Genomic DNA, 25,251 nt, shown 5'->3' with positions numbered 1-25,251 from the left:
CGATCGGGATGGATCCGTGTCCGATGGATTCTTCAAAGTCCAATATGCATATGGGGGCGATCGTAGGAACGCCCCCATCTGCCGGCACGGATCGCTGGTGTGCGATCCCGATGTATGCACATGTGTCTAGACCCATCTGAGCTGCGACTTTTTTTTACTTTTTAGCCCAGCAAGCCTGCGGTTTTAACCCATTTAAGCTCGCGGGTTAAAACCACGGGCTCGCAGTGCGGGGAAGGGCAGCAGAGATTCGGGCGGCATGCAGGAGGAAACTGGGGATGAGTAGGCCGGCGATTCGGGGCAGAGCAGGCAGGAGAGATCCGGGGAAGAGCATCAGGGCGGCAGACAGGAGAGATTCGGGGCAGCAGAGAGCAGGGCTTCTATGGAGCTGGAGAGTCGGAAAGATGTTTTCGACTAGTCCCCAGCAGTCGCTTCTTGGGTTGATCAGCCAGCCCAGTCGGATTCAAAAATTTTGTTGGTGAATCGCATCCCCGTCTACTTTGCATGCGTTTCTTCTCATTTGCATGCATGGATTCGAAGCGGATCGCAGTGAATGGGGTCCGAGGGAAATCTGGTCGTAAACCGATCGGTTTGCTTTGTGAAGCTAGCCCATAGCCATGTTGTCATGATGTGCGTTGGTGGGGTCGTGAGCATCACTGGCTATGATCATGGAATCACAGCTGGGAAAAATTTGAGAGCACTGCTCTAAAATCTATGGAGATGTTACAGCTCAGGGGCAGGAATGCAATTAGGACTGTTTGCTTTTAAAGACAGTTTCACCAATGTGTTAATTGAGGTGAGTGGAAAAATTTTTTGATTCAGTTTGAATCAATTCTCCCTCCTATCTCCCAGTGTGGCAGCTTTCCATCCCTCTGTCAAGCACTTCCCAACCTCCCCGCCTCCGGGTGAGGCCTGACATACCTCCAGGTCCTTCTAAAGCAGCGGTGATGGTGGACGACTAATAGATGCAGGCTATAAATAGGCTTGTTTGCGGCCTACCCCGTCACTGATGACACGGCAGATGAAAGCCCTGGTGGGGCAGGCTGTGAAAAAGTCTGTTCGGGGCCTACGTCTTCTAGCCATCCTCCACCGCTGCTGCTGCTTTAGGAGGCCCTGAAAGTATGTCTGGTCTCATGAAGGGGGGGGGGGGGGGGTAGAGCTGTTAACTGCATTGGCAAGTCCGATTTTGGGGGGGAAACAAATCAATTCAAATTGTCGAATTGAGCAGTACCGTAATAGTGGGGATTTGAGAGCATGAAGAAGACTCCTTGGGTATGTGCAAAGATTTAAGAGAGATGAAGATTGCTGCAAATGTGGAAAGTGTTTGGAGATAAACTGGTAGAGGCATTGAGAGAGAGGCGACATAGGGAGGAGGGGGCTGAGAGAGACAAGTTGAGGGGAATATAAGAGAGGAATGGGCCATAATAATAGTAACAGCTGGATCTGGAAAGGCCCAACGGTCTCCTCCCCCCCCCAAACCAGCTACTCTATCTGCTCTTTACCACAATCTCTGGCAACGCGTTCCAGAGCCTATTTATTCTCCGAGTGAAAAAAATTTCCCCGTATTAGTTTTAAAACTATTTCCCTGTAACTTTGAGTGTCCCACTTGCATCTTTGGCAAGTCAACCTTTCACCTGGGATATTATTCGACGGACCCTTGATGGCTTTTCCTTTGCCAAAAGGGGCTCATGGTTTCTTAAAACATACATCATTGATGGCAAAGAATGTATTCTTGTTTGGAGGTTTTTGGAACCAATTATTACAGTGGCGCTCAGTGATTTCATTATTCACAAAAGAATAGCCATACTGGATCATCAATGGTCCATCTAGTTTCCAACGGTGGCCAATCCAGGTCACAAGTACCTAGCAGAAACTAGATGTTGGAGAAATGAGCTCTCTAAAAGGCAAAGCCTTTAAGTCGATTTGGGAGCCTTTTTGGAACTTCTTAATACCGCATGCGCAAAGCAGAGTGCTTAATTTGTAATCTGGTTCTCTTTGGTTTGAAGATTGTTGATATCAGGGGTGGGAGAGTCATAGATAGATAATCTGCTTATTTACTGTAGGGCATTGCTTTGTAAACATCCTGGTATTTTCCTTCCTTTTGTTAATGCCTTTTGGATTGTGTATGTTTAAATCAACAAAAAAGATTGAAACATATAAAAATAAGCTTGTTCTAAACCCAGAGGATTATAGAGGGCATTTATCCTTCTGGATTGACTTTCTGAACAGAATGGAAGGAGGTGAGATTTTCCTCACAGAGGCTGTCCTGTATGTTTTTAGCGACGGAGATATCTGGGTGTGTTTTAGTCTATAGAGGACTGTTGAGTTTGGCAGGATGGCGCTTACTGGAATCTTGCAAGCCACCGAGGCTCTCTCCCTCCTTACATTCCTTTCTTTGTTTGTAATAACTTAACATTGCCTGGACAGGCATCTTGGCTTGGAATAATCTTGAATCATAGAAATTCATTTTGAATCATTTCGCCAGGGAGACTAGATGAAATCAGGCTCCCTTCTTTCCCATTAGTCACAAACATGATCAGACAAAACTGATCTTTTAGAAAGATGGAAGTGAAAAAGCTCCAGTCAGAAATTGTTGAAACCAGACTGAAAGGCAGAGAGGTGGGATGTGGAGGCTTGGGGGATTATTGTTTAGCAGTGATCAGGCCTTCTTTTTGTTCAGAAAGTAGGATAGTTATTTTTTTCTCCAGTCTGCCTTATCTTTGCATGAATAAAACTGGGACAATCACAAAATCACTAAAGAAAAAAAGTGTAATAAAACAGGACTGACTTGGTGACTCTCGTAACTTGGCAGGCTGAGAATCAGAAAAACTTAAGTTTTATATCCCACTGATGATCTTTGGGTGAGTCAGTTAACTTCCTATTGCTTCAGATATAAGCTTGGATTGGAGACAGCTATCATACCAGAATGTAAATGCACCCTCAGCTACTACTGTGTTACCCCGAAAATAATAAGTGTCCAAGAAACACATTAGGGCTTACTTTGGAGGGATGTCTTTTTTTTTTTTTTCATGTACAATAATCATATCTCCCTTCCTCTCCTCCACCCCATGTGCAGCATCTTTCCTCCCCTCTCACCCATCCCCTTGTGCAGGATTTTTCTATCCCTCCCTCCCATCCCCCTGTGCAGCAGAACCCCAATACCCTCTCACCATGAGACTGACATACCTCCGCTCCGAGGCCTCCCAAAACAGCATGGGCGGCAGCACTCGGAACAGGCTGCTTTGAGGCCTTCCCTGCCAGGGCTTTCCCTCTGCCACATCACTGATGATGTTATCTGTGATGCGGCAGAGGGAAGGCCCAAGTGGGGAAAGCCACGAAGCAGCCCGTTCAGAGCACTGCCACTACTACTGCTTTAGGAAGCCTCGGAGTGGAGGTATATCGGGGGTGACTGAATTGATGAGTCCAATTTTTTTGATAAATCGGGCAGCACTAGTGTCAGGGATTGAGTCGGGGAGTGTTGGGGACATTCAGGGGGAGGGGCTTCAGGGGTCAATCTTAATTAGGGCTTATTTTGGGGGTAGGTCTTATATTAGGAGCATCTTTAAAAATCATGCTAGGGCTTATTTTCAGGGAAACAGGGTGCTAAGAAGACATGAGATAAATGAATAATACATTTTCCCACTTCAGCTTACTTTTGATCAGCTTCCACCATAACATTTAATAAACCATAATCAATATTATCCCAGGACAAGCAGGCAGCCTACTCTCAACATATGGGTGACATCATCCACAGAGCCCAGATGCGGACAGCTTCGCAAGCAGACTTGCATGAAGAACTTTTAGAAAGTTTGCGACTGCTGCACCGCGCATGCGTGAGTGCCTTCCCGCCCGACACAGGGCGCGCATCACCTCAGTTCTCAGTTTTCCGCGGAGCCGAGAAGTCCTATTTCGATGCTCTGCACTAGACTCAGTTCTACTTTGTGCCTTCTCTCACCGCGGCTCGTGTTTTATTTCTTTACAGGGTCGCTGAGTTTTTCTTGCGTGTTTTATTAAAAAATAAAAAGAAAAGACTTAATTTAATTTTTATTTTCTGTCATGGCGGGGCCTGCCTCGCAGCCTAAGCCTGCGGGCTTTGATCTCGCTGAGGCTATTTTTCCATTTAAATCCCGGCTGGTCACAGGCTTCAAGAAGTGTAGCCGTTGCCAGCGCGCAATCTCCCTCACTGACCCACATAGGTGGTGTGTTCAGTGTTTGGGACCTGACCATCGTCCGGAGTCGTGTGCCCGCTGTGCTACCCTTCAACCTCGAGCCCTCAAACGTTGTCGAGTTCAGGTGGAAAAACTCTTTGGTGGTATGGATTAGAGAGTTGTGCGGGAACAGAAATCCCACCTGTCACCGCCAAAATCCCTCTGTCCCCAACCGTCCCCGCGAGGAATCCCTCCGTCCCCACGAGAAATCCCTCCGTCCCCGCAAGGAATCCCTTTCATCCCCACCCATCCCCGCGATGAATCCCTCTGTCCCCACCCGTCCCCACGAGGAATCCCTCCGTCCCCGCGAGGAATCCCTTTCATCCCCACCCATCCCCGCAAGGAATCCCCTCTGTCCCCGCCCGTCCCTATAAACTTCAGAAATAGTTATTTCATTTAATTATGCTACTGAATTAAAGGCTCTGGTAGAGACCCATTTACAAATAAGCAAAGACACTTTATTAATTTGGAAATATTAATTGGGAAGAATACATAATTGTAAACGGGTTTCTACCAGAGCCCCTAATGTAAATATAAAATAATAAAATAAATTAAAAAAAAAAAAAAAATATATATATATATATATATAAATACTCAGCTGATGAGAACCCCCAAGCTGTCAGCTGAGGACTTCCTTTGAAGTTGGCTGGGGGTCCCTTTTGCCAAGTTTGGCAGGCAGCAGTAGCGTCCTTGAGTCACAGATGCTGGCACTTCAGTGGCTGCGCGCTTGATGGAGGGGAGTTCTGGCCGTCTCTAGAGGAGGTCCTCTGTTGGCGGTGCTTGGGGATCTCCACCAGCCACGGCAAGGGTCAGCAAGTACTTCAACACTGTAGAAATAAAACCAGAAATGCATTTCCTTTTCTTTTGAACACAATACAAAGACATCTGCTATATACAGTTCCGTTTTTTTACCTTTGTTGTTTGGAGACTTATTTTTCCATAAAGTTGGTCCCAGTTTCTTTTTTCCGCTTTCCCATCTTCTGTAAATTCTTCTGTTGCTGTCCATTGGTTCCTCCTACCATGGCTGCTGGGAGTTCCCGTAGTCTCTCGAGACTACGTCGGGAACTCCCTACAGTCATTTCCTGATGGCGATCTGCACGGGGCAGGAGCGTAGGAAGATCGCTTCTGCCCCGAAAGTCCTCTAGACCACCAGGTAAGGCCGGGAAGGCGGCAGGGAGGTGGGGGTGGGTCAGAGCCGAATAATCGCGGTTTTTCGGCATTCGCGATCCGGCTCTGCCCCTATCCCCCGCGAATGACAAGGGAGAAGTGACAAGGGATAAAGCACAGTTACTTACCGTCGCAGGTGTTATCCAGGGACAGCAGGCAGCTATTCTCACAACCCACCCACCTTCCCGGGTTGGCTTCTCTGCTAGCTATCTGAACAGAGGAGACGCGCACCCTACATCGGGTGGGAAGGCACTCGCTCATGCGCGGTGCGGCAGTGGCAAACTTTCTAAAAGTTCTTCAAGCAAGTCTGCTTGCGAAGCTGTCCGCCTCGGGGCTCCGTGGATGACGTCACCCACATGTTGAGAATAGCTGCTCTTCTGTCACACCACTTGAATTATGGTAGTACAACTTTCTATAGGTATATATCTGATTTTATTCTCCTTTCCATTTAGCTGTCGCTAACTCCTTTTCACTTTGTTAGACATGAGAAAAAAATGTGTCTGTAAGTATGCAACTGAACCACAATACGGGGTCTTTTTACTAAGGTGAACTGGACGATTTGGCGTGCGCTCAATGCTAACGCGTCCATTATAGTCTGCGGATGTGTTAACGCACCTTAGTAAAAGGACCCCTAAATGCGGTAATGTTAGGATTCATAGAGAGAATTTTTAGCAGAGGCCCAGACCTTGAGCTGCTGTTCAATTTATGTGCATATACCAGTGCTTTTAGCATTCTAGAAAACATCTTATTGCATGGAGAGGATAGCAGAACCACTGTGACATCTGTTTGGCCCCTGCAGAGGATCACTGGCCGCTCATGCTTGTTTTCAACAGGTTCAGTCTAGCTTTTAGAACCTCACAAATGTTTGCTATGATAATTCTTGTTCTCCTCCTCTTCCTCTGAAGGTTAGAGTTATCTGATCTCATCAAGAAAGGTGATAAAAGCAAATAATATAAATAAATGTTCAAGGGGAATATGCTAAGCTATCATTATCGTAATTATCACTGTAATTTCTGATAAACAATACACTATTGCATATACAGTATATATAACGTGACTATTTTTCCATCGTCTGCTAATTTTTAGGTAATAGTATGTGTATTCAGGAAAACACATATCTCTTTTTTTTTTTTTTAATTTATCAACTTTTTCAAACACAACGGACAAATTAATACATCGTTAGCTAAGCTTGCTGCATGCATACACAAAAATCCTTAAAATGTAAGCACTTTTTGCTTTTGAGGTGAAACACTCTCCCAGCACCAAAAAATGGTAACAGCCTATGGCTAAATTCAACTGAGGAGCGAGCTAGAAGGCTTCTGACCGACTTGCACGTGTGTGAGCCGTATTGCGCATGCCGTCATTGCCACGCTACCATCGGATTTTTTTCTATTTGAAATTGTTACATTGGGTTGCTCTCTTTCTAAAAACAGGATAGTCCTGTTCAAAACGGGAGATATGGTCATATCAAGTATATAGTCTTCACTGGTAGACATTATTTAGCACAACACCGTGAATTCGGTGGGACTGAGCTTTTGTTGCTCAGCAACCTTAGCTATGACCCAGATCCCATATGTTCTTATCCTTTTACCCTAAAACACTATTTCCATTTTATCCTCTGTTTTAATAATCCTGATGGTTCATGCTCCACCACTACATTAATCTGCCCATAAGACATCTGTTTAAATCAGGGCTGTGGAGTCGGAGTCGAGGAGTCGAAGTCGGAGGAAATTTCGGGTACCTGGAGTCGGAGTCAGAAGTACAAAAAACTGAGGAGTCGGAGTCGGAACATTTATCTACCGACTCCATTTTTGAACTTGGCATACCAATCACGAGCGATTCTTTCAGCTATAGCACCCACTATATACACAGCACAAATGTTGCAAGCAGCTTCTGCGGCCTTAGAACCTTGATTAAAAGCAAAAAGAAGGTGGTGTCGAAAATGCTCATTTCTCTCAACTTGACATTCCATTTTAACGATCTGAAAATTAACCAGTGCTGTGGAGTCGGAGTCGGAGGAAATTTCGGGTACCTGGAGTCGGAGTCTGAAGTACAAAAAACTGAGGAGTCGGCGTCGGAACATTTATCTACCGACTCCACAGCCCTGGTTTAAATACCCAGAGTTTCTGTTACTTGTTAAAGTTGTGGGATTTGCCAGAGTTTGCTGCTTTTGCTTTGCATCCTCCCCAAAGCCTTCATTTGTCTGGTTGGCATTTATTCACACGCTTCGGTAGAGGAGTGACTTCAAAGAGCCTTACGCCATAACGTAGACAGTCAGGAAAGAGAAGGTGGGCAAGTGTCAGCTTGCTTGGAATGCTATCGAGATTGTTGGGGCTGATTTTCAAGTTAAAGCAGGGGTTCTCAACCCAGACCTCAGGGCACACACAATCCGTCTGGTTTTCACGATAGCCACAATAAATGTGCATAACAGAGATTTGTGAGCAATGGAGGTCATTTTATCTCCTGTATTTTTTCCCTTCTCTTTTAAGAACAAAACAGCCAGATCTGCAGATCTTTCGTCTCTTTTCCATACTTCTTCACTTCTATACGCTGTTGTGGTGGTGATACATGCTTGGTTGCATGAATTTTGGCATCTGATGCTAGGATGTTTAGATATCCTGTTTACTTAAATGGGCCTAGTTAACCCACTTTGAGTCATCATTGTACGTCTGAGTCTCTGAAAAACAACTATAGCTATACTCCATTAAATTGGAACTCCCAATGAATAGAATTACTCTACTCTGTATTCAAATATAATATAATAGTCACTAATTATGACCAAGCACTGGGTTTTACTAAATGTCGGTAGAGGTTTCTGCCGCAGGCCGGTGAGTTAAATGCTCCGACACTCATAGAATCCCACGGTAGAAACCTCTACCGCCATTTAATAGGTGTTTTAATACCCATTATTGGGAAAACTTTGTAGGCTATTTAACAGTTACAACCTTCTCCTACTGCCACCAAACTGCAACAAGCACCTTGGTTAATATAAGTAAGAACAGTGATTTGTTTTCAGTTATGCAATAAAATTATTTATTTTATCTTGATTTACAAAAGTGGTATATAAAAGAAAAAAAGAAAAGAACTCCCTATAAATCAGAGAAAAGAAACATAATTGCACAAGAGGAAGAGAAAAATCCCAACACCATGCCTGAGTGACTCACACGCAGGGTGACCTGTGTCCAGTATTTGTCTGGGGAGCTCTAGCAGAAACTTGAGATGAAAAGCCAGACTTGTCTTTTAAAATCACTTTGCAATCACAGATCTGCCTACAGAGAGGACGGGCTAGATATGTTTCTTTATCCCAGGACAAGCAAGCAGCATATTCTCACACATGGGTGACGTCACCGACAGAGCCCTGGCACGGACACTTGAAAGGTGAATTGCAACTTTAAGTTTTAGAAAGTTCGCAATCAGCCTGCATTGGCGAGTGCCTTCCCGCCCGACGTAGGTGCGCAGTCCCTCAGTTTCTTAGTTTCTGCGGAGCTAAGAAGACGCTTTTCAATGGCTGTTGAAAATCTTTTGTTGTCTTCCCGCTTTTGCGTCAGTGACTTTTCAGTCATTTTCGTGTTCTTTTTATTTTATTTTATTTAAGTTTACCTTCATTTAAAAAAAAAAAAAAAAAATAATCTTTTTACCCTCTCTCGCGGGTTTGGCCCGGTGGGGCCTGTTGTACCATCTTGGCCTCTGACTTTGATTTGGCTGAGGTAGTCTTTCTGTCGATGTCACGCCCGCAGACAGGATTTAAGAAGTGCGGTCTCTGTGTTGAGCCCATATCTGTGACTGACCCACATCGCTGGTGTCTCCAGTGTTTGGGACCAGAGCTCCACCCAGAAACCTATACCCGGTATTCTTTTCTTCAGAAGAGGACTTTGAAAAACCGCCTTCTTCAACAGAAGTTATTGTTCGGTGTCGCTATGGAAGGGGGAATCGACATCAATACCGACATCAGTGGCACCAACTAAGATGACACCGTGTATATCGACATCGGTAGAAACTAAGAAGCCTTCCCCTACCTCATCAGGGACTCAGATCAAAGTGGCATTGAGTGCCGACCTTGAAAAAGGCCCCTAAGTGCCCGGTCCCGATTTCGGTGAGTGTCTCAACATCAGCTTCCTCATCACTGGACCAGAGTAATGCACTAGGGATACCGGCGAAAAAGCTAGTGGAACCGGTTCTCTCTCTTAAGCAGAAAATTGATGATTTGCTTAGGGAGGAATTGGGTGAGCATTTTCAAATGCTGGTACCAACCCAGTTTATGGCCACGTCCACACCGACTGTCCAAGCTAGGTCGAAACCAGCTCTCCAGATGACGGTTCAGTCTGAGCAAATAGCAACAACTACCACACCTCAAGTTGATGCTCCACTGGTGTGGGGACCTTTGACATGGGAGTTGATTGATCTCACTCCACGGCACCAGTTGTCCTCGACACAAACATCTAGAGAGGCAATGCCGGTGCAATCCCGGAAAGCCTTTCATAAGATGAAACATATTGAGTCTTTGGCACCGAGTCTTCGACACCGTCCTTATTTCATTCAGGACTCAGACTTATTGGGAGACTTGGAGCAGGAACCACTCTCGTCTAATGATGAGGACTCTGATAGTTCAGATTCAACTCAGCATCCTTCTCAACCTGCTGCTTTTTCTGAGAAGTCTTCTTTTGCAAGGTTTCTCCAGCAAATGTCTGAGGATCTTTCCATTCCACTGGAGGCGGACTTCAAGTATAGTAAACAGTTCTTGTAGTCTCTAGATTACAACCAACCACCAAAAGAACTGCTGAAGCTTCCTCTTCATGACATTTTGTGTGAGACTTTATACAAAAATCTGGAAACTCCACTTTCTATTCCTGTGGCTCCTAGAAAGCTTGACTCGTTATATAGCATGGTTCCTATTCCTGGCTTTGATAAACCTTAGCTTCTTCATGAGTCTCTTGTGGTGGAATCGACCTTGAAGAAGTCTGCAGGGGCTAATGTCTACACTTCTGTACCTCCTGACAGAGAGGGTAAAGCAATGGATAAATTCGGTAAACGCCTTTACCAAAATGCTATGTTAGTGAACCGAGCTGGAAACTATAATTTCCATTTTTCATTCTACCTGAAACACTTAGTTAAGCAGTTTTCCAACTTTTCAAAAACATATTCCCTCACGCAAAAACTCCAGTGTCTGTCAGCAGTAGTTCTGCCCGATTCAGGAAAAAAAAATTTGATTCGATTCAATTTTCCTGCCCAATTGGGTATTTTTTCCCCAAACATCCTGGTGGGTTTATTTTATAGCCTTTTCACCCCCTTTGCCCTCTCCTACCCACACTGGCACTGTGGCGTAAACAAAATAAAGAAACAAAAAGGACTTTTCCTCTCTCTGTTAAATCCTAGCTCATGTTCGCGGTCTAATACCAGCTTTGGCAGTATACACTTTTCAAATCTGACATATTGTAATCACAAAACAGAAAATAAAATTATTTTTTCTACCTTTTGTGGTCTGGTCATTATTGAAATCATGTTGGTCCCAGGCTCTGGTTGTCTTAATAATAATAATAATTTATTTTCTTGTATAGCGCCCCACCAGTAGTTCTGGGTGGTTCACAACTCACTTGCCAGGTAGACAGGTGAGGCAAAGATACCAAACAGGAAAGAAGAGGAAGGGGTTTCACATGTGAACTATTGAGCGTCTGCTTCTTCCAGTTTGACTGCCACACCGCATGGTCCAATGATCAGATCTAGACCTTTACAAATATCATCGCCTTCCATTTTTTGATTTGTTTGATCCCCCCTCCCTTCTCTTTTAACACTGTGTTTTGCTTTTGCTTGGGAAGTTCACGGGTATTCCTCTGGTTAGTGCAGAAATTGCTGGAAAGTGGCTCTTGTTTTGCTGCCTTCTGTGGGAGTTCTTTAACAAGGGCTTCATTGGGGTAGCGGACCTTGGTTTACATCCGGTTGTAGTTTTATTGTTCTTTTAGTTTTACATTACAAGCTGCTCCTACCACAGAACAGAATAGCGAGCAGGTAAGTGCTGTGGTGGGGGCTGAGGCCTTTAGGATTCCAGCACTCCAGGACCCAAAACACATAATCTGCAGCATTTTGCCGCTGCCCTTTTAGCTTTCCTCGGCTTTCAATACGCACGTGCAATGCAAAAGCTTTGGTTCCTGAACACACCTGAAACTTTTTTTGGTTGATCACAAGGCAGACTCTTTTCGCTTTGTGTGTTATATGTACAGAGCATCATTTGTGTTATAAGGATAAATGTTTTTGATAAACTTTTTTGATGGGGGCGGAGTCAGCAGCCGAAAAATCACGGAATAAGCGAATCTGCAGATGTATATACTGAAGAATTATGAGCAAAGAAAATATCTTCTCTGATGCATTATTCAAAGTTATGACAAAGTTCAGTCAGTAGGAATCCTCCTTAAGCTTTTCTTTCTAGAAGCGATCCTTATTTTATGCATCATCCTTGTCCCAGAACTCAAGTAAGGCCTGAGCCTGATTGCAATATAAAAGCGTTTTCTTTCTTCAAATACTGACTTTAAACAGAAAAGACTATGTTGTGTTTTCCATATCCGGCAAATTAAAGTAGTATGCCGAGTCCTGTCAGTTCTAGCATGCTTGCCACGCTTTGGCATGGGCTGTCTCTCAGTCTGAGCAAAGATTGCCTTTTAAGGCAAAGTGCGAGCTGTGAGAATATGAAAGGAAAAAGTTTCCCTGGCATGCAGGGAGCATTTCTTTCCCATAATAGTCCTCTTAAGTAAACTATTAGCAGCTTTCAAAACCAGAAAAGAAAACCAAAATAAAAAAATAAATAAGATCATAACCAGGGCTGCTGCCAAACGCTGGGCTTATTTATGTGGCATGGCACTCTTTCTCTCCAAAGTCACTTGGGAGCTGGCCCATGGAAGCAAAAGAATATTGGGGGGGGGGGGGGGGGTATCTGCCAGAGGCTGGGAAAGGAAAATTGTAGCAGATTGTACAACACTGGAATTACATTGTGAAAAGGTTGGAGTCCTTTCCCTTCGTTGATCTTTAAGGTGCAAGCATCATTCAATGGATTTTTTTTTTTTTAAAGACTTGTTTTAAATACTCAGTCTGGCTTTTCCCACTGCCCAATATAAAACAGCATTAGCGGTGCAGATTATGGGAAGGGGGAGTGGGGAAAGTTGTGAAATGTTTCTGTGCTGTTGTCCTGGCTGCAGTAATATTTGTGTCAATGGAACAAACTGAGATGTATAAATAGCTGGCATCCTAATCCAAAAAAGATCACTTCCAAGCAAATCACTGGCAGGATATCATTTCATGCTATGCAAAATAGGCTGTTTAAAGGAGTTACCCTGATAATCCATACATTTTAAGTTCACAGCTGTTAGAGAGTTCCTCCGTCTGCTGTAGAATTTAGATAATGTCTGATTCCAAAGCAAGTTCCTCTAAACCAGAGTTTCCCAAACCGGTCCCGAGGACGCCAGATCATGGGGTTTTCTTCTAGTATGGCTTAATATTGCGATTATGAACTGCTAAATAGTGCTGGAGAAGTATGGCTGTAATACTGTGAGACACTGTGCTTTGACATCTAACGGTTTGATATATGTAATGTAATGTAATTTATTTCTTATATACCGCTACATCCGTTAGGTTCTAAGCGGTTTACAGAAAATATACATTAAGATTAGAAATAAGAAAGGTACTTGAAAAATTCCCTTACTGTCCCGAAGGCTCACAATCTAACTAAAGTACCTGGAGGGTAATAGAGAAGTGAAAAGTAGAGTTAGAGGAAAAATAAAAATAAAATAAACATTTTAACAAGACAGCATTGATCTAAATACTTTGGAAGGTAGAAGAGAGGAGAGAAAGGAATAGAAGCAGAAGGGGGAGCCGTTGAACAGTAGAATTCTGGAGAAATTTAAATGATAGAAATAGAACAAAACAAAGACAAAAGGCAAAACAATAGATAAGATTAAAGATAAATCATAAGCTGGAAAGAAAAATAAAATAAAACTTTGTCTTCAATCCACGGTTTCAGCGTCAGTGATGAAGTGGAGCAAGTAAGTTTAGGAGGAGCGATTGACGTTTCCAGAAAGGGCTTCTTCAGGGAAGAGACTTGGCAGACAGTCCCAGGATGCCTATGTCTCCTCCCCTGCGATGTTCTCCCATCCATGCATTCCCTCCCAGACACACTGCCCGTGCCCCAGCCGCTCCAAGGAGGCTGCCCCAGATGAGGCCCACGGTGAATGCAGGATTCTCTCCTCTGCGGGAAAGCCGCCCGGAGCCGACAGTTGATCTTCTTAGCGGATTGCATGGGGGGAAGAGTTCACACTCTTGGTAGGATCGGGTCTGTGTGCTCTCGGTGGTTGTGGCTGGTCTCGTTGCTGCTTAGGTGTAAAAGCAGTTGATCTCCACTGCTGCTGATATTTAAAAGCAGGCAGATTGATCTCTCCAATGGACTGCAGGGGGAGGAGTTCACACTCCTTGCAGGATCGGGTCTGTGGGCTCTTGGTGGTTGCGGTAGGTCTCGCTGCTGCTTGTATGTAAAAGCAGTTGTTTTTCTACTGCTGCTGCTATTTAAAGCAGGTAGATTGATCTCTTAAACGGGATATAGGGGGAGGAGCTCACATGCCTGGTTGGATCGGGGCAAGGGCTCCTATTATAGGCTGCTTAGGTGTAAAAGCAGTTGATCTCCTACTTCTGATAATATTTAAAATATATGGTCACAGTCATTTCTTTATTTAGTCAGTTTTCTATACTGTTCTCCCAGAACAGTTTACCTGAATTAATTCAGGTATTCAAGCATTTTTCCTTGTCTGTCCCGGTGGGCTCAGAATCTGTCTAATATACTTACAAAGTAAGTTTCCGCTCTTAAGTTTATTATATAGAACCAGATTGCTTTAGGGCAAATGTTATCCCCACGGCAAGATTAACTTTGATCTGACAGCGGAGAGTTCTGTTGGCAGTTTTGGGCAGAAGAAGTTCATTAGATAAGTTTAACGAGTCAGTTAATGCTACAGATTGATATAAAAGAAATTTTACCTGTATTTAATAATATGTTTAAGTACAAGATCAATGATGAATATCTCACCCTAGCTAAGGGTTTTATTATGATAGAGATAGCTCTTTTTTTTTTGGCTGAAAGTTGACATAGTAAGTTTTGGAAATAAACCCATTTATTTATGCTCCTTGTTGACTATATTAGTACCAATTTAACTAAATCCGCATGTTTTGTTGAATGTTTGATATCCTCGTCCATATAACTTGATGGGATTGAACCCTTGAATGTACCTTTTTTTTTTGCAGTAGCCTGTGATAATATACTTTGAGGTCTTTTATTACCAAGTGACAGTTATGAATAATGCTTAAAATGGTCATCGGAATCTGAGTTGAGAAAATAGGGCTGTTTTAACTCTATGATATTGAGTTGTGCCAGAAAATTGCTATTGTGCCATGAACTTTCTTTGGAGTCGAAGTAGAGAGGGAGACTGTGTGCCTCTGCTTTTCCTATAAATTTGTCACCACTGCAAGATGGTTTCATTGTTGTTGGCGTCTCTGGGGACTTTCCACCTATTAAAATCTAAATCAGACAGTTGAACGGTTTCCGTTCTGTTGCTAAGGCTCTGGCACTTACACACATGAACTGCCGTGATACAAAGACATACTTGGATTGCGAGGTGCTTTCAGAAGGAAAAACTCTGCTATATTTGTATGCCTCCCCCTTCCATCTCTCCCTTCACCCTATTGGTCTGCATCCATCTTCTTCCCTTCCCTCCTCCAATGGTCTGGCATCTCTCTCCTCTCCTCTTCTTCCCTTCCCTTTCCTACACCCCCATGGTCTGGCATTTCACTCTCTCCTCTCCCTTCCCCCCAATTTCATCAGCATCTGCCCCCTTGCTTTCCCTCAACCCAATTCCTTCCAGTATCCTTTCCCTGCACACCAATTCCATGAGCATCTTTCCCCTTTCTTTTCCTCGAACCCAATTCCATCTAGTATCCTTCCCCCTTACGTCTCTCTCTCCTTTCCCTGCACACCAATTCCATCAGCATCTGCCCCCTTTCTCTCCCTCCACCACCCTTCCATACTACCCTGACCTCCTTTCTCTCTCTCCACCACCCTTTCATACCACCCTGATCCCCTTTCTCTTCTTCCACCACCCTTCTATGCTCTTCTCTCCCTCCAAAGCAGCAAGGTCCCACGATGACTGCTGCAGGAATGGGGCAGGGAAAGGAAAAAAACTCACGGGGACAGGACGGGAATGAGTTCCCGAAGGGGCGGGGAAAAATTTGTCCTTGTGTCATTCTCTAGTAAGTATCTCTGCTTTCTCTAAGCACAAGTAGTCATAATATTCTCAACATGCTTTGATTTATGTGAGGCCTTGCCGTACTGTACTGGAGTAGCCTCATGAGAGGTCTGGGTAGAGGAAGACTGGCACTGGGAAGGTGAAATGCTCAACTCCTGTGTCGAGGATATCCACACTGGTTGAGCAGTAGTCACAGGTGTGGTTGGTGTTTTGAGTCAGTACCAACAATTGGAAATGTTCTCCCAACTCCTCCCTAAGCAAGTTGTCAATTTTTTGCTTCAGGGAGAACTATGGTACCATTTGCTTTTTAGTCAGTACCACTGGTGCCACGACACGGGTCGGAGATGAAGAAGCCGATGAGGTGCTCACCTGGATTGGCACCGTGCATGACTTGACTCAATGCAGCTTTGACCTGCATCCCGGGGGGGAAGTGGAAGGCTTCTTAGCCGGCTTACCCAATGTGGAGGATTGTGACACCGGAGAGAGCGTCGGCAGATCCGCCAGAGTTGATCTCGGTGTCATCTTGGCTGGTGTGGTCGGTGATGAAGTAGGCTCCTCTTCCATAGTGGCACCGAAAAGCTGATTCTGCTGCAAAAGATTATTTTTCAAAGTTTTCTTGTGCAATGAAGAACAGCGGGCACAAGTTTCGGGACGGTGCTCGGGACCCAGGCACTGGAAACACCAGTGGTGAAGGTCGGTAACAGAGATAGATCGAGCACAGCGACTGCACTTTTTAAAACCCATGGGCGGGCGTAACATTGATGGGAAGACCGCCTCTGCAAAATTGAACACGATGATTGAGGCGAGGAAAAGGCCCCTCCGATCCGCGAGCCTGCAAACAGAAGAAAAATAATAAAGATTCTTTTTTAAAAAAAAAATTTCGGACTAAAAGTCACAAATTGCGAGAGCGGGAAGACAGTGAAAAGAGAAAAAATTTTAAACGGCAGTTGAAACGTGACTTCTTAGCTCCGTGGAAACTAAGAAACTGAAGGACCGTACGCCTGTGTTGGGCAGGGATGCACTTGTGTATGCGCGGTGAGGGCCGATCGCAAACTTTCTAAACTTAAAGTTGCGATTCCCTTTCCAAGTGTCCATACCGTGTCTCCGTTGGTGATGTCACCCATGTGTGAGAATATGCTGCCTGCTTGTCCCTTTTAGTGGAGGAAGAGATGGGTCAGAGCTGATGATGTGTAGTAAAGTGGCTGAGGGATGGTGCCTTGGATCACTGAGGACAAGAATTAATGTTGCCATTTCTCTTTCTAGGTTTCAGAACTTTTCCTTATGGTCGCTCAGCTTTAGTGCATTGATGTATGCATCAGAGAAGAGTGATTTTGGCACCCAAACTGAAAGAGCTTAGCTCAAAAGAAAGAATATTTATTACATTCAGTTGTGATCTAAACATACATGTTTTTGTTAGTGTTTAGCCTGTCAGTATATGGGAACATTTTCACCGTTTTTTAAAATAAAAGCTCCAAATTGTGCCTTTGTAAGATCTGGCAATGAATTCTGATTAATGTTCGAAAAGAGAATCCTTTTTTCCCCGAGACTGCTAAGTGCAAGAGTGGTAGTGGTTACTCAGTAACCTGTCTGGAGCAGTGGCACATGCTGCTTGTTGAACCACGGAGCTTTGCCTGGAATGTAATACATTTGAATGCCCTGGAGGCTGGAGCCCAGTGTTATGCTTCGGCTGGCTTTGTACTGCTTTGTATAGGGCTGAGCAAAAGCATTCCTGTGGCGTTAAAGAGGTCAGGCTGCTTCCTGAGATTGTGTACAGTCAAGAAAAGATACAGTAGAAGGCATGGGCCAGATGTTAAGAGTTTGTAACGTACATAAAAGGGATATGTGGAGGAGGACAGAGGGAGATGGTTTTTAATCTCTCATTGAAACATGTTGGGACTGAGGAAGTGTTACATAAGAGGAATTCTCCCTTAACCTAGTCATTTATGTTGCTGTATTAGAGAGAAATGGCTGCTCTGCTTTAAGAATAGTTTGAGAAGGTTACCGAAGGACATTTTCTCCAAAGGGTCAGGTCAATCCATTGGGGTCTATCGAGTTCACTTTTCAGCATATGAGAAAATCATGGATGGAAAATAAAAGCTCCTTGTAATTTCAAAAATGCAGCCAAGCTCTGTTTCTCGAGGCGAGTGCAGATGCAGAATTGAGCTTAAAAACTGGAAAAAATAGTTTTCTAAACACTTGAAATGGTTTTGCAACTTGGAATCCACTCAGAGATTAGTGTTTGAGATCATTCGTACTTAGAACCATTTTTATTATTTCCCGTATAATTTTTCTATGTCATAATGTGATTTTTCAATTCAAATGTTATTTCTTGATACACTTGATGTAAGTTGTAAAATGAATAAAAATTATTTAAACAAAAAAGCGGTATATCAAATCAATAAATGATATGAATTGTCGTTGATATTCCTGAGTAATGTTCAATCCAGGATGATCAATTATTTTTCTATTTATCTCCCTTCTGCAGGAAGTCCAAGGCAAAGCCAAATGGTAAGAAACCAGTGCCAGAAGAGAAGAAACTTTATTTAGAGCCAGAGTACACAAAATCTAAAGTCACAGACTTTGAATTCAAGGAGCTGGTGATGCTACCGCGAGAAATCGACCTCAATGAGTGGCTAGCAAGCAACAGTAAGTAGCAGCGAAAATGGAGCATTTGGATGACTGTTTCCATCTAGCCAACTTGCCATTGACTTTTATGAAGTCCTGAATGTCAAGGGCAATTTACACAGAAAACACCATTAACCAGAGTTTCTGTGGTTTTAAATAGTAGTTTGCAAATATTTGCAGTTTGTTTCTATCATTTTTAGCTCATTTTTGACATGTGCTGCGCTGTGGTTTTCCTGTTCTGACCACTAGGGATAGTACTGACATTTCGTGCATCCCTTTGTGTATAAAGGTTGCCCTTCACTGGTCTAGGACTTGTAATTAATTCCTCATCTGACCTTCAGAGTTAAGAAAATGACTATTTATCAGAGTTGTGAAGATTCAGGGGCTATGAAAAATGTTTGGACTTTGCTATTCTATGATGTTATTTTCATATTTCTGAAGGACATACAGCGCTGTATAAAATATACCTAGATAAGTTCCTACAGCCATCTGAAAATGTCTAATACAAGTCCTACTGTTTTTTCTGTCTGTTAAGGTGTTTCATGTTATACAAACAGGGTCAATTACAGCTAGATTCTTTTGTCTATATGAGATGCGTCAGAAACATTTATCTGCCCGTTGTGGATGAGGCCTTATGAAGCATGCTCACATTTCAGTCATTTAGGGCCGGATTCCCTAAGCTCTGACACCACAGTAAAACAAACAAAAATACCGTGGTGGGAGCAATTTTTGTTTTGTGGGCGATTCTCAGCACAATAGCATCGAAATTATATGCATGCTATCTGTGCAGGAAAGGAGGGGGGGAAGGAGGAATTGGGCCTGGCGTTTCCTCAGAAGAGCAATTGCTATCACAGTTCCTCCTCCTGCCTATCAGGAAAAAAGCAGTCCCTGCTCTCCCTGCATGAATCGGCAAGCAGGGAGAACCGGGATTGCTTTTTATTAATGGGCACAGCTGTTGTGCGAGCACAACACAAACAAGAGCTGTGCCTATATATAAAAAAGCACCCCCCCACAGCATCAGGGTACTTTTTTGTGATCAGCAGGAGGGATGGCCACTCCCTCCTGTCACAGGATCAGGGGGAAGGAACCCCTGACAGCAAGCTCCCCCTCCCTGACAGCTCCCCACCACAGAAGCCTGATGGTCTAGTGGGCTGTCCCTCCTACCACCACCACTGTACCTTTTCTTCGAAGACCGGCAGGTTGACATCCCCACAACCTCACCACACAAGCCTGGTGGTCTAGTGGACTGTCCTCCTCATCCGACCCCCATACCTTTTAGGGCCCCTCCCGGTGTATCCCAGGGTACGCTGGGAAGAGACCTAAGGGGCCCTGATTGGCCTAGGCACCAAAGCCCCTCCCATCAGAGGGGGTCTTAGACACCTGGGCCAATCAGAGCCTTTGGCCCCAGAATGCACCGGGAAGGGGAAGGCCTGCCATTTTGAAGAGGTGGGCCTGCCAGTAAGAGGGAGTAAGCATCCCTCCTGCCAGTTTTTGAAAAAAAGGTATGAGGTGAGGTCTAGAAGAGATTGCCTACTTGACCACCCTGCGACAAGAGGGTGTGGACATCCAACCTGCCCTGACAAACTTATCATGAAGTTGGGGGGGGGGGGGTATCGGCTAGGTGGCAATGGCAGGCGGCATTGGTGGGAGGGCAGCAATGGTGTGGGGGGGCACTAGATCACCAGACTTGTTTTTGGGCACTATAGGGAGGGAATTGAGGCCATTTGTGATGGTAGGTCTGAGCTTTTTTTTCCTAATAGTGCCTGAGCCAATCAGCACTCAGGCACTGACAGAAAAGTAAGGCTAAGGCAGCTCAGACCGTGCCTCTAAATATCGTCCCCAATTCCACATAAATGGAGGAGCGTTCCTTTTGGGGAAGCATCCGGGGAACTAATTTTAATAATCTTGACCTCATTGTACTACATTTGCAAGTATATTAGGAGGCTGCCGGAAAGCACGGAAAAGACCATGGTGAGCCGTTTTGATAACAGGGCAGTAAGATACATGCATTTAATGTTGGTTTAGTGCCATCGTTAAATGTACGGTAAGTTTTGAGAATCTTTATAGTCTCATCCCTGAGGGAATTATATAACTGTAAATTTCTCTCTCTATTACTTCAGCTTGATCAAAAAGTGTGCAATTTTACAGTAAGAATTTTGAGCATTTTTAATTTGTATCATTTTTTTTTCAGCAACAACTTTTTTCAATCACATCAATTTACAGTATAGCACAATTTCTGAATTCTGCACAGGAGAGACCTGCCAGACCATGGCTGTATGCAACACGTAAGTCACCATTATGTGCTCATTGGGCAGTGGGTTGGGGGGTGCTGGCAGAAATGCACAGAGATTTGCCATGAACAAACTAACTTTAACTGTTCCATTCTCTGGAAGAGCTCTGTGTGCACATGGAGGACAGAAGAATTGATAGAATATATTGTAAGTCATCACTATATGGAACAATATGCTTGTATACCGCAGCAGCTACCGTTCAGTTCTGCACAAAGCGATAAGACCCTGATTCTGTAGCGCCTAATTCAATTGAGCTTAGGCTTAGGCTTAAGGCCCTCAACACCACACAATGAGCTTTAATTGAAACTCATAAAGCTCAATTCTATGAAAAGTAGATGCTTAGCCCAAAGCGCCTATGCTTAAAAGTGGGTGTGGTTAGGGGGGGCGGATCAAGGGTATGTTTTCAAGTTAGCGCCTCTTTGTGAATCAGGTGCTGTTAGGCAGCTCCTCACTTTAGGCATAGAAAACCCTGGCATAAATTGGGGCAGCTTAAATGTAAGGATCACTTGGGTGATGCTAAGCGGGATTCTACTCCTAGGTTTTATAGACTTTAGGCAGCGTTTATAGAATCAGGGCCTAAGTGGATTTAGAGGAGCCATTTCATACTAGAGAATGACACGGGGACAAATTTGTCTCTGCAGGAACTCAATTTCGCCATCCTGTCCCCATGAGTTTTGTTGCTGTCCCTTCCTCATTCCTTAACCACACAAATCTCAAACACTTATGATTTTAAAGGGTTTGAGGCTTGTGCAGATGAGGACAGAGCTTGCAGGAATGGGGCGGGGATAGGAAAAGAACTCGTGGGGATGGGATGGGAGAATGAGTTCCCGCAGGGACGGGGAAGAATTTGTCCCCATGTCATTCTCTATTTCATACCTTGGCAGTTGACAGGCATCTTCTGCATGGAGGTGAGGTTTATGTCAGAAAACATTTGGATGGTTCATTGGTTTTTCTGGTATATGATCTCCCATTCCAAGGGGCATCTCAGCCATGAGAGCCCAAATTGGCTCCATATTACTCGAGGTGACTAAATAAGCAAAGTGACCGTGGCTCATGTTCTAAATTACAGAAGTGAACAATTAGGAATGTATTTGGATACTTGGAATACAGGCATTTTGTAGGAGGATTGTGTAGTAAGAGATTTCGGTTCTTTCAGCTGTCTACTTAACTCAAGAGATTCTCCTCACTGATTTACCTGCCTAGGGCTGTTGCAAAGCTGCCTAGATGTTGATAGGTGCAGTTTTATATGTTTAAAAATAAATCAGAGCATTATCATTTCGTTTCCCACTAGTAGTGTCAAAGCCAGCCTTGTGACATGATAAAGTACAGGCCAGGAGCTTTCCAGTGGCAGTAGGCTTGTCGTTCAGTGCCAGCTGCTTGTCAAGATAACATTGTATAATGGAAACACTAACATATCTAGTAAAAGTTATTACTGACCAAAGAGTTAAAGTAGTACTACAATTTCCTTCAAAAGATCAGCCTGCTTTGCCGGCCTAGTGGTTAGCAGATTCAAGGAAGATCCAGGCTCAGGCTCCTTGAACTGACAGGATCATTCAGGTAGGAAGGCTGGACCAAGTGTTTGACAAAGAATGAAAGCTACCAAAGAGCAGCAGTAGAAGGTGATGCTCAAGGAAGCTACAAGCTGCATTCTTTACCTAATAAGCAATCAAAAGTTAGAGGAAAATCACAAAATATGTTGAAGGTATGTGGGCTTTCCTATCCCTTCCTTGAGGATTAAGTTACTTGCCTGGGGTCACAAGGAGCAGCGCTGGAATCGATCCCGCGGCCTCAGGGTGTTGAGGCAGCGACTCTAGCACTAGGCCACTCCTAGCCTCCAGCATCAACATTAGAGTTAGTTTTATTCAACATGCAATTGGGAACTTTCAAAGGTACAGCCTATGAGTGTCTCCGGTATCAGAGATATGACCAAGTAGAACCAACACTAGACTTTCCATCTACTCCTAAGCTTTGGATGTTACTCCCAGTTCGCTTTAGGATCCAGTTTAAAGGCGCATGCATAATCTTCAAGCTTCTCTATGGATTATTTGATCCTTTTGTCCCCTTAGACTTTGCCATTTGAGAAACACACAAAGATATAAGTTAGCCTTCCCTTCCTTTAAGGGAATTAAATCTGCTGGGAAGCTCAGGCGATCTTTTGTTTTCAAGTTTGTAGAGATCTGGAATGAACTTCCTGACTCCATTAGGTTTTTATTTTATTTATCATTTTCATATTAACATTATCAAGTATAAACTTGTACAGAAAGTAATATAAGCACAAATCAATACATAAATAACAAAGGAAATTTTTACTTAATCCAGCTCTAGTCCCCAATAATGAGATCCAAGAAGTAACTAGTGGAGTAAAGAAAATTACTGAAGAATACAAGGCTGATCAGGTTGAAATCAATCACCTCTTATATAAACTCTACTATAGGGCTATTTTAGCTTGTATCGTTTTCTTTCTCCAGTCGCGACAGTGACAGGAAAGTAGTTAATTGGAAAGGTTCAAAAAAGACATATTTTTGAGAAGAATAATGAACAACACATTTACATGGAAAACGTAAGAAAAATGTTGCCCCTAATGCAAGAACCCCGGACTTTAATCAAAGAAATTCCTTCCGTCGTTTTTGGGTATCCCTGGACACATCTGGATACATTTGTACTTTTAAACCTAGAAATTCTTTCTGCATATGTTTGAAGAAATTTTTCATAAGCCAATTTTTATCATAGGCCGTAGACACTGTCAGTAATAATGTCACAGATTTAACTGATTCCATATCAGAAAGTTCAAGTAATTCAGTTACATTCATATCAGGAGCAATTACTTGCTGCTGAGTTAATAACTTTCCTGGTTAGTAATAAACCTGAGATAGAGGAGGTAATAATTCCTCTGAAATTTCCAAAACTTCCAGAAAATATCTTTTCACCAATTCCCTTGGAGTATACAAAGCACTCCTAGGGAAATTAATCAGTCTAATATTAGAACGTGAGAAATTTTCTAGGGATTCTAATTTTCTCCGAAGGTTAGTATTGTCTCTTATCAAAGTCTCTTGAATCTTTTTAGAGGTAGTCATTTCCTGACTGATATTAATTAAGGAGGTTTTGGAGTCTAACATTTCAGTTTGTAGATTTTTAATATCTGTCATTTGAACCTTCATATTCTCTTCCAAACGTTGAAAACGAGGATTCATTAAAGTAGGCAGAGTTGCCACAAGGTCCCAAATAAATTCTAAAGTTACCTCTTGGGGTTTCTGAACTTGAGGCAGGCAAAATGTTGAAAAAGAAACCTCTCAAATTTCTTCCCTTCCTCGCTGGATCGTTTCCACGCTGGATCGTTTCCCTGGATCCTCACGCCCCCATGCAGAATCCCTGCTTCAGAGCCCAAATCCGGACTACCCTCCGAAGATATGGTGTCCAGCTCAGCTGTGCCTTCTCCAATCACACCGGCCTCCTGGACTCGCAGTGGCTGAGTTCCATCACACTGCTCAGTCTGCGGCAAGCTGGTGCTCCGAGGGTGTGGGGGCAGCGCCCTAAAATCGGGGCTTAGAGTGGTGTCCAATCCCAAGGAGGATGCCTCCGTTCTGCTAGCACAGGGAGTCTCCAGCAGGAGCGTCTCTGATGGTACTAAAGAGGTGGCTTTCATCCGTTTCTATATTGCCGAAACGGGTCGCAGAAGAGCTACATGAGGCCCCAACCGAGCTCTTTCCTCTCCGTTTTGGCATCGTTCTTCAGAAGATTAGTTCTAGCAGATAAGATTTCAAGAGAGAACTCTCAAGCATGCTATTCAACCCGATCAGTCCGCGGCCATCTTGGATCAGTCTCTGGCCTTCATTAGGCTTTTAGGCCAGCTGCAATTATTTCGTAAATTCCTGAAAACTTTGTTGTTTTTGCAATTTTTAAATGGTTTAACTACAGCCCCAACGAAATGATAATATTATAGCTATTTTTTGTATGTTTTTCTTTTGTAATTTAGTTTTTAATTAGTTCTTCCTTCTCTTATGTTTTCTGCTATGCACTCCAGTCTTAATTATATGTGAACCGAGTCAAGCTCCACTGGGAGATGACCCAGTATATAAACCAAAGATTAAATTAGATCTCTTCCTCTCTGCCAGGAAGCTGAGAAGGTTTGGAATTGGGCAATTCTTCACAACACCTTTCTGAAAGTGGTTTACATTCAAGGAGAGCAAAACTGTCTGGCGGACAAATTGAGTCGTCTTCTGCAACCTCACAAATGGACACTCAATTCCTCGCCTCTCCATCACATTTTTTCTCAGTGGGGGACTCCTCAGATAGATCTCTTTGCATCTCCCCACAACAACAAACTGCCTCAGTTCTGCTCTAGGATATACTTTCCTCATTGCCTCGAGGCAGATGCTTTTCTTCTGGAATGGACGAATCAGTTTCTGTATGCTTTTTCTCCATTCCCTCTCATTCTCAAGACACTCGTCAAACTCAAACACGAACATGCCACCTTGATTCCTGAAGCTCCTCGGTGGCCCAGACAACCGTGGTTCTCCCTTCTACTTCAACTCAGCAGCAGGGAGCCATTACTTCTTCCAGTTCTACACCTGACAACTTGGTACCTCTCAACCTAACTGCCACTCTACAGTTCTCTCAATCTGTCAACTTGCCCTAGGATTGGTAGCATGGAATCTTGATGCTCTGGGGTTCTGGAATGTTGATACTACATAT

At 43.7% G+C, this 25,251-nt stretch overlaps 1 protein-coding gene across 2 annotated transcripts in view; it reads left to right on the top strand.

Moving 5' to 3' along the window:
- MOB2 (MOB kinase activator 2) overlaps window positions 1-25,251 on the top strand; it is a 105,315-nt gene that overhangs the window by 67,887 nt on the left and 12,177 nt on the right. For both annotated transcript variants that reach the window (XM_033928043.1, XM_033928042.1), the window contains exons 2-3: window positions 18,129-18,289; window positions 20,460-20,553. In XM_033928043.1, the coding sequence (XP_033783934.1) occupies window positions 18,129-18,289; window positions 20,460-20,553 (255 nt within the window). The remainder of the gene's footprint in view (window positions 1-18,128; window positions 18,290-20,459; window positions 20,554-25,251) is intronic.

Source organism: Geotrypetes seraphini, chromosome 19, assembly GCF_902459505.1.
Source record: "Geotrypetes seraphini chromosome 19, aGeoSer1.1, whole genome shotgun sequence".
Taxonomy (NCBI): Eukaryota; Metazoa; Chordata; class Amphibia; order Gymnophiona; family Dermophiidae; genus Geotrypetes; species Geotrypetes seraphini.
The sequence above is the reverse complement of the archived record's forward strand: the minus strand, read 5'-3'. Positions and strand labels throughout refer to the sequence as shown.